At 48.9% G+C, this 13,149-nt stretch overlaps 1 protein-coding gene across 7 annotated transcripts in view; it reads left to right on the forward strand.

Moving 5' to 3' along the window:
- The window catches only part of sugt1 (SGT1 homolog, MIS12 kinetochore complex assembly cochaperone), a 227,496-nt gene that overhangs the window by 72,196 nt on the left and 142,151 nt on the right, over positions 1 to 13,149 (forward strand). For all 7 annotated transcript variants that reach the window (XM_072476303.1, XM_072476298.1, XM_072476299.1 and 4 more), the window contains 2 exons: positions 603 to 656; positions 8,157 to 8,188. In XM_072476303.1, coding sequence (XP_072332404.1) covers positions 603 to 656; positions 8,157 to 8,188 — 86 coding nt within the window. The remainder of the gene's footprint in view (positions 1 to 602; positions 657 to 8,156; positions 8,189 to 13,149) is intronic.

Here is a 13,149-nt window from a genome sequence, read left to right on the forward strand (position 1 = left end):
CAGACAGTGACCCAAGCCGAGAATCGAACTTGGGACCCTGGAGCTGTAAAGCAACAGTGCTAACCGCTGTGCTACCGATGAAGTTACTATATGCATGAGCTAAATGGTTTTCTCATTATTTTGTGATTTTGTAGTGAAAGTTTGGTTCACAAATAAGGTGAAGTCATCCAAGAGTTAATTCTTTATTTGTTAGCCATTTTGGCAGAAATGTTATTGTGGGACTTTAGGGCTCAGTCGCTGAGTTCTATCTTATAGATAAACTGAGTTATCTATGCTTTTTGCAGTATTATTGTACACTCCATTTACCTTGCATCTAACACCCTAGCACCCATTTATTACAGGAAAAGTGCATTAATTGTGCTGCCATCTAGGGCACATAATACCAATTTTAGTCTTGTGGACTTTGGAATTTAGGGTGAATGAAGACTGCTAAAATTTATAAGCTTTGAGGCCTGTTGGAATTAAAACCTTCTGTTAATTCTGCTGATGTTGGGTTTTAATTCAGGAAGCATTGTTTGAAGTCTTACTTTTTTCTTGTGATATTCTATGAAATGTTCAGTTGTTTTTGTGAGAGTTAGACCAATTTCACTTTCATTTCGCAGATGAGAATGCTAGCTTTAGCACTTGGATCAAAACTTGCAAAGAAAACCTGGATTGTAAGTTTAATTTACTTGTCTGTTCTTTTTTAAAAAAAAAAACATTTTATTCAGGCATTTATGATTTTATAACAACAAATACAAATGTAAACATAGTTCAGTACATTGCACCCCCCAAACCATCAACCATACTCAGCCAACATGGCTTATACACACAATTCCCCAGCCTCTCCATCTCCTCCCACTGATCCTGCCTAAACTAAACTAACTCTTACACCCCCCCCCCCCCACCAGTCCCTCCTATAGTATCTGCTAACAGTTTAGTTTTCGCCAAAGAAGTTGATTAACGGCTGCCACCTCAGGATGAACCCGAACATTGATACGCTCAGGGCTAACTTAATTTTCTCAAGCCTGAGAAACCCAGCCATGTCGCGAACACAACCCCTGATTTTGGGGGCTCCAAATCCCTCCACGCTAATAGGATCCGTCTCCGGGCTACCAAGCAGGCAAAGGCCAAGACGTCAACCTCGCTCACTCCCGGGTCTTACGACACTCCAAAAATCGGCACCTCTCGATTCGGTGCCAACCTCGTTTTAGAACAGTAGACATGACATCTGCAAATCCCTGCCAGAATCTTCTAAGCTTTGGGCATGCCCAGAACATGTGGACATGGTTTCCAGCCCTCACGCACTCCTCCCACACCTAAGCTCGACCCCAAAAGCCATGCTCATGCAGGCCACCGTCATGTGTGCCCGGTCAGGCTGAGTCTGGCATACGATGAAGGCATGTTCACTCTACTCGAGAGCATCCTCCCATAGACCCGCCTCTATTTCCTTACCCAGTTCATCTTCCCACTTGCGCTTTACCTCCCATATCTGGGTTCCCTCCCACTCCATAAGAACTAGGAGCAGGAGTAGGCCATCTGGCCCCTCGAGCCTGCTCTGCCATTCAATGAGATCATGACTGATCTTTTGTGGACTCAGCTCCACTTTCCGGCCTGAACACCATAACCCTTAATCCCTTTATTCTTCAAAAAACTATCTATCTTTATCTTAAAAACATTTGATGAAGGAGCCTCTACTGCTTCACTGGGCAAGGAATTCCATAGATTCACAATCCTTTGGGTGAAGAAGTTCCTCCTAAATTCAGTCTTAAATCTACTTTTATTTATTTTGAGGCTATGCCCCCTAGTTCTGCTTTCACCCGCCAGTGGAAACAACCTGCCCGCATCTAACCTATCTATTCCCTTCATAATTTTATGTGTTTCTATAAGATCCCCCCCCTCATCCTTCTAAATTCCAACGAGTACAGTCCCAGTCTACTCAACCTCCTCGTAATCCAACCCCTTCAGCACTGGGATTAACCTAGTGAATCTCCTTTGCACACCCTCCAGTGCCAGTACGTCCTTTCATAGAATCGTAGAATTTACAGTGCAGAAGGAGGCCATTCGGCCCATCGAGTCTGCACCAGCTCTTGGAAAGAGCACCCTACCCAAGGTCAACACCTCCACCCTATCCCCATAACCCAGTAACCCCACCTTTCTCAAGTAAGGAGACCAAAACTGAACGCACTACTCCAGGTGTGGCTTCACTAACACCTTATACAATTGCAGCAAAACCTCCCTAGTCTTAAACTCCATCCCTCTAGCAATGAAGGACAACATTCCATTTGCCTTCTTAATCACCTGTTGTCCCTGTAAAACAACATTTTACGACTCGTGCACTAGCACACCCAGGTCTCTCTGCACAGCAGCATGTTTTAATATTTTATCATTTAAATAATCCCTTTTGCTGTTATTCCTACCAAAATGGATAACCTCACATTTGTCAACATTGTATTCCATCTGCCAGACCCTAGCCCATTCACTTAACCTATCCAAATCCCTCTGCCGACTTCCAGTATCCTCTGCACTATTTGCTTCACCACTCATCTTAGTGTCGTCTGCAAACTTGGACACATTGCCCTTGGTCCCCCAACTCCAAATCATCTATGTAAATTGTGAACAATGGTGGGCCCAACAGTGATCTCTGAGGGACACCACTAGCTACTGATTGCCATCCAGAGAAGCACCCATTAATCCCCACTCTTTGCTTTCTATTAATTAACCAATCCTCTATCCATGCCAGTACTTTCCCCTTAATGCCATGCATCGTTATCTTATGCAGCAGCCTTTTGTGTGGCACCTTGTCAAAGGCTTTCTGGAAATTCAGATATACCATGAGCTCTTTATAAATTTCCGAGACCTTGCCCTCCCCCCACCCCCGTTTTTGAAACTACCTTATCCTGTACCCCCTGTGGCGGTAGAAGCGGAAAGGTCGAAACCTGCCTTCATACAAAGTCCCTCATCTGCAGATACCAAAATCCATTCCCTCCTGGCAGTTTAAACTCCTCCTCCAAACAAGGAAAGCTCCCATCGATAAACCGATCCCCCAGCCTCTCAATCCCTGCTCTCTGCCACTTCTGAAACGCCCCATCTAACCTCCCTTGTACAATCCGGTGGTTCCCACAAATTGGAGCCCACACCGGCACTCCCTCAACTCCCATATGCTTCTGCCACTGCCCCTAAGCTCTCGGAGCCGCCACCACCACCGGGCTTGTGGAGTACTGAGCCGGCGAGAACGGCAGAGGTGCCGTTACCAGTGCCCCTAAGCTTGTACCCCTACATGATGCTGCCTCCATCTGCTCCCACACCCACCCCTCCCCACTACCCCCTTTCTGATCATGGCTATATTTGCCGCCCACTAGTAATTCATAAAGTTTGGTAGAGCCAACCCCCTCGGCTCCAACAGCACCTTCCTTACCTGCGGGGTTTTGCCCACCCATACAAACCCAGAGATCACCGCATTAATCCACTTAAAAAAGGCCTTTGGGATAAAAATAGGGAGACACTGGAAAACAAATAAAAATCTCGGGAGAACCCGTCATCTTTATGGTCTGTGCCCTTCCTGCCAGTGACAGCGGGAGCATGTCCCACCTCCGAAAGTCCTCCTTCATTTGCTCAACCAAACGGGCCAGATTTAATTTATGTAACTACTCCCATCCCCGTGCCACCTGAATTCCCAAGTATCAAAAACACTTCTTTCTTTTTCCCCCACCAATTTCAACGGCAACTCTCCCAGCATCCTCTCCTGCCCCCTCGTTCTGAATCACAAAAAACACGCTTTTACCCATGTTCAATTTATACCTCGAGAACCGGTCAAATTATCCTAAGATCTGCATAATCTCTTCCATCCCACCTAACGGGTCAGAAATATATGAGGGTAGGTCGTCCGCATACAATGAGACCCACCATCCCCGGGCTAATGCCTTCCAGTCCTTTGACGCTCTCAGTGCCATCGCCAATGGCTCTATAGTCAAGGCAAACATCAGTGGGGAGAGCGGACATCCCTGCCTTGTCCCCTAGCTCAGTCTAAAATAGTCAGAGCACACTCGGTTCATCCACACACTCGCCACCGGTGCCTGGTACAGCAACTGGACCCAATCTACAGAGCCCTGCCGAAACCTCCCCAGGATCTCCCACAAATACTTCCACTCCACCCGGTCGAAGGCCTTCTCCGCGTCCATAGCGACCACTACCTCCACCTCCCTCTCCTCGTAGGGCATCATGATGACATTCAAGAGCCTTTTAACGTTGGCCATTAACTGCCTTTGTTTGACAAATCCCGCCTGGTCTTCCCCTATCACCCCCAGAACACAATTCTCTATCCTCGAGGCCAAAATCTTGGTCAGCATATTGGCCTCTACATTCAGTAAGGAGACTGGTCTGTATGACCCACATTCTTCTGGGTCCTTCTCCCGCTTCAGAATCAAATGAGATTGTTGCCTGTAACATTGTTGGGGGAAGGACACCTTGCTCCCGACCCTCATTAAATGCCCTCACCAGCAACGGACCCAGCACCCCAGAAAACCTCTTGTAGAATTCCACAGGGTATCCATCCGGCCCCGGGGCCTTGCCCGACTGCGTAGCCTCCAATCCCTCTACTACTTCAAGCCCGATCGGGATACCCAGCCCCTTCACCAACCCATCTTCCACCTTAGGGAACTCCAAACCCTCCTAAGAATTGCCTCATCCCCTCCGCCCCAGCTGGGGGCTCTGGCTCACACAGCCAACTGTAAAATTCTTTGAACACCCCGTTCACCCCCGCTGGTTCCAAGATCGTGTTTCCCCCCTCTATCCTTCACTCTGCCTATCTCCCTAGCTGCCTCCCATTTCCTGAGCTGGTGTGCTAACATCCTACTGGCCTTCTCCCCATATTCATACACCGCCCCTTTCGCCTTCCTCAACTGCCCCCACCCCCTTCCCTGGATAGCAGACCAAACTCCATCTGCAGCTACTGCCGCTCCTTCAACTGCCTCCGGGACTTCCGAGTACCTCCTGTCCACCTGGAGAATCTACCTAACCAGCCTAAACCTCTGCCTGCTCTACCTTCTCTGTACCAAAATCAACTCTCCCGTAACTACTGCCTTCAGTGCTTCCCACACCGTTGCTGCCGAAACCTCGCCTGTGTCATTTATCTTCACATAGTTTTGCATGGCCTCCCTCACCCGCGCGCGCACACCTCCTCACCCACTAACCGTCCTACATCCAATCTCCAATGCGGGCGCCGACCCTCTTCCTTGCTCACCTGTAAATCTACCCATTGTGGGGCATGGTCCGACACAACAATTGCCAAATACCTGGCGTCTACCACCCCCGCCAGGAAAGCCCTATCCCAAATCGAAAAAAATTATCTGAGAGTACACTTTGTGCACATGGGAGAAAAATGAAAATTCCTTCAATCTCGGTTGTCCAACCCCCCCCCCCCCCCCCCCCCCCAACCACCCATCTGTTCTATAAATTCCTTTAGCTCCTTCGCCGCAGCTGGCACCCTCCCTGTCCTCTAACTCAACCAATCCAGCCTCTGATTTATAACCCTCGCCCCAGTAACCAGTCTATGCGAGTCCAGGTCTGGAATCATCCCCAACACCCGTCTCATAAACTCCGCGTCATCCCAGTTTGGTGCATAGAAAATCTCTAATACCACCGGCATCCCTTCCAGCTTCCCACTTACCATAACGTACCTACCCCCAAGTTTGCCACTATGCTCCATACTTCAAATGACACCTGCTTATTGATCAAAATCGCTACCACCGCTAGTTTTAGAGTCCAGCCCCAAATGAAATACCTGCCCAACCCACCCCTTCCTCAGCATAGTCTGATCCACCACCCTCGGGTGTGTCTCCTGTAGCATTGCCACGTCCGCCTTTAAGCTTTTCAGATGCACAAACACGCAAGCCCTCTTGACTGGCCCATTCAGCCTTCTCACGTTCCATGTGATCAGCCTGGGGGGGTTGTGGGGGGCGGGGGCAGATCAAGAACACAACTACTCACCCCCGAGTTCAATGTCCTCTGTCACCTGCCAGTCCCCTGTCCTTGACAAAGTTCATCGTCTCATCTGGCATCCCAAAGTAAAGTTCCTAGCCCTCATAAGTGACCCACAGACGTGCTGGGTACAGCATACCAAACTTCACCCTCTTCTTAAAGCGGGCTGATTTCACTTTGTTGAAACTTGCCTTTCTTTTGGCCAGTTCCCCACCCAGGTCCTGATAGATACGCAGATCCTTCCCATAAACAGCTCCTCGTCTGCCTGGCCCACCTCCAGATCTGTCCCTTGTCTAGGAACCGGTGCATTCGTACTAGCATCGCCCTCGGCGGCTCATTCCTCAGCGGCTTCCTCATAAGCGCCCTGTGCACCCTGTCCATCTCCAAGGGTTGAGCAAACGCACCTTCCCCCACAGCTTCTCGAACATATGCACCTGCGTCCGATCCCTTGCTGCCCTCCCCGGAGCAGGCCAAAGATCCTTGGGTTCTGGCTGCGCGATCTGTTCTCCAGATCCTCCGCTATATCTTGCAGCTTCTTCTGTTGGTCATTCATCAACCCCATCTCCACCGTCATCGCGGCTAGCTGGTCGTCGTGCTCAGCCACTGCCTCTTCCACCTTCTGGATTGCCTGGCCCTGGGTTTCCAGTCTCTGCTCCACATGATCAATCCCCATCTTAATCCAGGTATTCCTTTGCTGAGCAAATTTCTCCTGGAGAAAGTCCACCAGCTGCTCTGTTGACCACTGGGCCGTCAGCTTCGTTCCCTGGCCTTCCGCTATGTTCTCTTGTGCCGCAGACTCCACTACCCGTCTTTGACCAACATTCTCTCCTCTTCCGCAGACCTCTTCTGGTCCACAAATCCATACGCTGGTAGGGAATCCTTCTCTACTTCACCAGTCTCCTGTTTTGTCAATCAAATTCACTGTAAATCGTGAATAAAGGTCCACCACGAGCGGGAGCTACCATATATGCACCCACTCCATGGCTGCCACCGGAAGTGTTTTTGTAGTCTGTTCTAACCAAGAGCAGGCTGACTACATTTAGAATAAGTTACATTCGCACCGCATAGTTGCCAGGCAATGACCTGCAAGAGAGTATCCAACCATCGTCCCTTGACATCAATGGCATTACCATCGCTGAATCCCCTACAATCAACAACCTGAGGGGTTACCATTGATTGATTGGAAGCTGAACTAGACTAGCCATATTAATACTATGGCTACCCGGTCAAAGGCTAGGAATCCTACAGCTAGTAGCTCACCTCTTGATGCATGTTTTCTCACCCTAAATGTTATGAATGTTCATATGCCACAAGTGTGCTGCAGCTGCTCTTTCCAACCGTTTTTTTGGTTTTTTTTCTTTTAAATCTGATTATCATTGTCTGCTTAAATCTTTAGTGGTCCAAGCGGTGATAATGTGCCGTACAGAGCATTAATCATTCATGATAGTGGATTGGAATGCCATGATATCATAAAGCGCTAGTCTCTAGCATCCCTCAATTCAATTAAACAAACAGTCGTACAGATATTTCCCTCTATAATATTTTGGATAATATGGCAGTTTATTGAAATAATCATCATGTATGTGAAAAAAATATTTTTCTGAAGGAAGGCAGCAAGTCTTTTGGTGACGCGAAACAATTGACTATTTCTGTATTAACAAAAGTGATAATCCAAGAGCCCAAGGCTGGAAGTGAAAGGAAAAATGAAATGCAGGAAATAGATTTGCTGATCAGCTTTGCAGCACATCATTTCAAACTCTCTTTATTTAACTTCTCCAAATAATAGAACGATGTATTTCACATATTTAGCTGTGCAAACTTAATATTGAAGTATTGTTGGCTAAGACAATCCAGATATGTGACGTGAGTTTAATTTTTTTAACTTGCTATAGCATGACTGTTTATAGATGCTGGTCCAAAGTATTTGGTATTGTCTTACACTTGGTCCAGTTTTCCAGGACAATTACAAGAAATTAAAAACGCATTTTCTTTTTGGATTTCTACAACTTGATTGCACATTAACATTGTGCTCCGTAATTATTATTCTAAATGATCTAAATATTATAGGAATTAGATAGAATTATTGCAAGTTAATGTTTGTGAGATGCCAAAACTGTGCTGCTAGATATGAATGCAAAGTAATGGTACTTGGAAATTGATTATTTGGGGACTAACAAATATTCCTACTTTTATTTCAGCAACAGGCCAGCAAGATGGAAATGATGAAGAGGTACACTTGACTAGTTTAACTGGGATTTTTATTTCCAAAAATTGGCAGTTCAACTAAAGCCAAACTGAGTTTTTTTGCACACTTAAATTCCCAGCTCTTTTCAGTCATAGGATGTACATTCAACCATACTATGTTTGCTAGAATCCCTTGTGTCTCAAGATGTTGCGGTGTTTCTCTGTAAATTCTTCTGCTCATGTCCACATAATTTACAAAAGCAAACTTCTGCAGATGCTGGAAATCTAAGGTGGAAACAAAGTGCTGGAAGTACTTGGTCAGGTTGCATCTGTGCAGAGAGAAAAACAGTTACAGGGATGAGAAATTTCTGCAAATAGATGAAATTACAACTTGAATAATGGAATTCTGACCTTCACCTCCCTGAGACCAAAGTCAGAAAGAGTCTTGAAAAGCCTGAAAAATCTCTGCCATTAGTGAGGCCAGTAACATGTCTTTGAATGCTGCCCACTGATTTAACAGTGTTTCCATCTCATTGCTCTATCCAGTCCACTCTTGTCAACTTATCTCTTATCTTTGTAAAATTCGTCTTTCCAAAATGTAGAAGTTTTGCTCCTGTTCAATCTTTGACCTTTTCCATAATGATGCTAAATCTAACTATATTATGGTCACTATCTCCAAAATGCTCCCCCACTGCGACTTCATCTGCTTGCCCAGCTTCATTTCCTAAACCTAAACCTCAATTGCCCGGCGGTGGGATATTCTGGTCCCACCACTTTCAATATTACAATAACATAACCAACTACCCCCGTCCTAGCTCCTAACTACCCGTGTATTAGATGCCCTGTCTCTTATTTTGCACTGCCATGCCCCTCATTTTTCTTCCCCCCCCCCCCCCCCACCTCCTCTCTCTCTGCTGACATTCAGTTTTCCTTAAATAAGTCGATAAACGGCTGCCACCTCCGAGCAAACCCCTGAATTGAACCTCTCAAGGCGAACGTAACCTTTTCCAGCCTGAGAAACCCTGCCATGTCACTGACTCACACTCCTGACATTGGAAGCTCTGAGTCCTGCCATCCCAGCAAAATCAGTCTCTGGGCCACCAGGGAGGCAAAGGCTTCTTGCCACCCGGATCCTCCGATACCCCAAATATTGCCCTTTCTGGACTCTGAGTTGCCCTCCCTTCCAGGACCTCTGACATGATATCCGCAAATCCCTGCCAGAATCCCCTCAACTTTGTACATGCCCACACCGCCCGCACATATCCTCCACTTCCTCAAAAAGCCTACTCTTCCAGGCCACAGTCATATGAGCCCTATGAACCACCTTGAACTGAATCAACGAGGATGAAATGACTCCTCAAGACCTTTTCCCATAGTCCGACTTCCAACTCCTCCTCCCACCTCCTCCTCCCACTTCCTCTTCACCTCCCCGATAGGGACCCCTTCCCACTCCAACTCCTTGTGTATCTCCGAAACTCTCCCCTCCCCAAACCCTGTTTTTTATATCACCTTATCCTGTAGTCCCTTTAAGGGGAGGCGAGGCAAGCTAGGATCCTGCCTCCGGACAAAGTCCTGTACCTGCAGGTACCGAAACCCGTTCCCACCTGGCAATTCAAACTCCTCCTCCAATGCCTCCAGGAAGCCCTCCTCAATGAAGAGATCCCCAAATCTCTCAATCCCTGCCCGCTGCCACCTCCTAATGCCCCCGTCCAGTCCCCCCGGAGCAAACCGGTGACCATCACAGATTGGTGACCACACTGACGCCTCCTCCAACTTAATGTGCTGTCTCCATTGTCCCCACACCCTCCAGTCTGCCACCGCCACTGGGCTTGTGGAGTACCGAGCCGGCGAGAATGGCAGGGGTGCCATTAGTAAAGCTTCCAAATCCGTACCCTTGCAAGATGCCGCCTCCACTCGCTCCCACAGTGACCCCTCCCCCACTACCTAACCATCGATATGTTGGCGGCCCAGTAATAATTAATAAAATTCGGAAGGGCCAAGCCCCCGCTCCAAGCGCCCCCGTTCCCAAAGTACCACCTTAACCCTCGGAGTCTTACCAGCCCATAAAAAACCTGAGATCGCCGTGTTCATCTTCCTGAAAAAAGCTTTAGGGCTAAAAATTGGAAGACACTGAAAAACAAACAGCAACCTCGGGAGGACTGTCATCTTCACAGTCTGTACCCTACCCACCAATGACAGCGGGAGCATGTCCCACCTATGGAAGTCTCCTTTCATGTGCTCGACCACCCTGCCCATATTTAACTTATGGAGCTGACCCCAGTCCCTAGCCACCTAGATCCCCACCACTTTTTAAACGGTAACTTCCTCCGTCTCCTCTCCTGCCCCTGTGTCTGGATCGCAATCACCTCGCTCTGACCCATGTTCGACCAAATACTTCCAATATCTCCATAATTCCAGCCCCCCCCCCCCCAAATGGGTCTGTTATGTAAAGGAGCAAATCGTCCGCGTAGAGAGAGACCCTATACTCTTCCACCCCCCCCCCCCCCCAGATGTTTGATGGAGCAAATCGTCCGCGTAGAGAGAGACCCTATGTTCCACCCCCCCTCACTATCTCCCACCAGACATTCGATGGTCTAAGGGCCATTGCCAAGGGCTCTGTGGCTAGGGCAAATAGTAGTGGGGAGAGCGGACATCCCTGTCTTGTCCCCCTACACAAACTAAAGTATCCTGACCGGACCTAGTTCGTCACCGGTGCCTGGTATAGCAACCGGACCCAATCCACAAATCCCTGCCCGAACCGAAACCTTCCTAGGATATCCCACAAGTACAAGGCCTTTTCTGCATCCATGGCTACTACCACCGCTGCCTCGCGCCCCTCCGCTGACATTATAACATTTAGGAGCTGTCTAATGTTGGACGTCAAGTGCTGTCCGTTCATAAATTCCACCTGATCCTCCCCTATTACCCCCGGGACACAGTTCTCTATACGTGTGACCAAGATCTTTGCCAGCAACTTCGCATCTACATTCAAAAGAGAGATCGGCCTATACGATCCATAGCTCTCTGGATCCTTATCCTGCTTCAAAATAAGGGAAATCGAAGCCGGTGATAACGTGGGGTGGGTGGAGAAGCACCCTCCGCTCCTTGGACTCATTAAAACCTTTTACCAGGAGCGGCCCCTGCAACCCGGAGAACTTTTTGTCGATTTATAAAGTCGGCTATAAAATTCGCGAAACACATCATTTAGCCCCTCGGGGTCCACAACCACCTTCCCCCCTTGTATCCTTTACTTTCCCAATTTCTCTCACCACCCCCTGTTCCCTCAGCTGATGCGCCAACATCCTGCTGGCTTTTTCCTCATATTCATACACAGGAGCCCAAATTCCATTTGCAGTCTCTGCCGCTCCTTCAGGAGCCCCTCATCCGGAGACTCCGCATATCTCCTGTCCACCTGTAAAATTTCACCTACCAGCCTGTCCACCTCCACCCATGCCGGCTTCTCCCTGTGGGCCCGAATCAAGTTGAATTCCCCCCCTAATAACCGCCTTCAATGCCTCCATACCACCTCTGCCAAGATCTCACCCGTATCATTAATGTTTATATATCCCTGAATGGCCTCCCTCACCCATTCATACACCTCATCCTCCGCTAGCAGCCCTACATCTAATCTCCATTGTGTCCGCTGGGCCTTTCCTTTGCTCACTTGTGGGTCTACCCAGTGTGGGGCGTGGTCTGACACAATTGCTGAGTTTTCGGTATCCACCACCTCCGCCAGCGGCGTTTTATCCAACACAAAGAAGTCTATGCTGGAGTACACCTTGTGCACATGAGTAGAATGAAAACTCCTTACTCCTTGGCCTCCCGAATCTCCACGGATCCACCTCTCCCATGCGCTCCATAAACCCCCACAGGTCTTTTGCCATTGCTGCCACCTTTCCAGACCTGGGACTCGACCGGTCCAGTCTCAGATCCAAGACCGTGTTGAATGTTGAAATCCCCCCCCCATAATCAATCGGTGCGAGTCCAGGTCCAGAATCTTCCCTAGCTCCCTCCTAACAAACTTGACATCATCCCAGTTTGGGGCATATATGTTCACCAGCACCACCAATTCCCTCCAGCTTCCCACTAACCATAATACATCTACCCCCCCCGGGTCTGCCTCTATCTTCCCTGCCTCGAATGCAACCTTTTTGATGACCAGAATTGTCCCCCCCCCCCCCCCCCCCCCTTCGTTAGGGGCTGGTTTAGCACAGTCGGCTAAATAGCCGGCTTGCAAGCAGAACAATGCCAGCAGCGTGGGTTCAATTCCTGTAGCGGCCTCCCCGAACAGGCGCCAGAATGTGGCGACTAGGGGCTTTTCACAGTAACTTCATTGAAGCCTACTTGTGACAATAAGCTTAAGTCCAATCCCGAATGGAACACCTGTCCGCCCCATCCCTTCCTCAGTCTAACCTGGTCTCCCAACTCCAAGTGCGTGTCCTGCAACATGGCCATGTCCACCTTCAGTTGCCCCCAAGTGTGCGAACACACGGGCTCTTGTGACCGGCCCATTCAGTCCACAAACGTTGCATGTGTCCAACCTGGCCCGGGGGCATCCTACAACCCCCCCCCCCTCCCCCCATCCCCTGTCAATCAGCCATAGCCTCTCCTAGGCCAGCCATTGGCCCATGCCCTGCATATCACCTGACCCGCCCTCCGTCAACTACCGTCATCAACTCTTCTCCACCACCTTAAAAGTTCTCTTCCCCGTCAGCAGTCTACCCCCCTCCCCTTGCGTTGGTCTTCAGCTCACCCCCACTTTACACAGCTCACCCCCCACTTCACTTCCATGAACTGGCCCCCCCCCCAGCTAACCTAGCAGCCCCGCCTCTGGCACCAAGCATCCTACCCCCTTCCCCCGCTGGCTTCCTTCCCCCCTGCGCTTAATGCAAACTCTAAACAATGGCAAGAACAAACAAACAATCCCTCCCAAAGTCCGAGCACAAAGATCCACCTCTCCTCCCTTAAAGTATTATCTATTCAGCTAATCCCACACAGAACCAAATG

Source organism: Scyliorhinus torazame, chromosome 15 (genome assembly GCF_047496885.1).
Source record: "Scyliorhinus torazame isolate Kashiwa2021f chromosome 15, sScyTor2.1, whole genome shotgun sequence".
NCBI classification, from domain to species: Eukaryota; Metazoa; Chordata; class Chondrichthyes; order Carcharhiniformes; family Scyliorhinidae; genus Scyliorhinus; species Scyliorhinus torazame.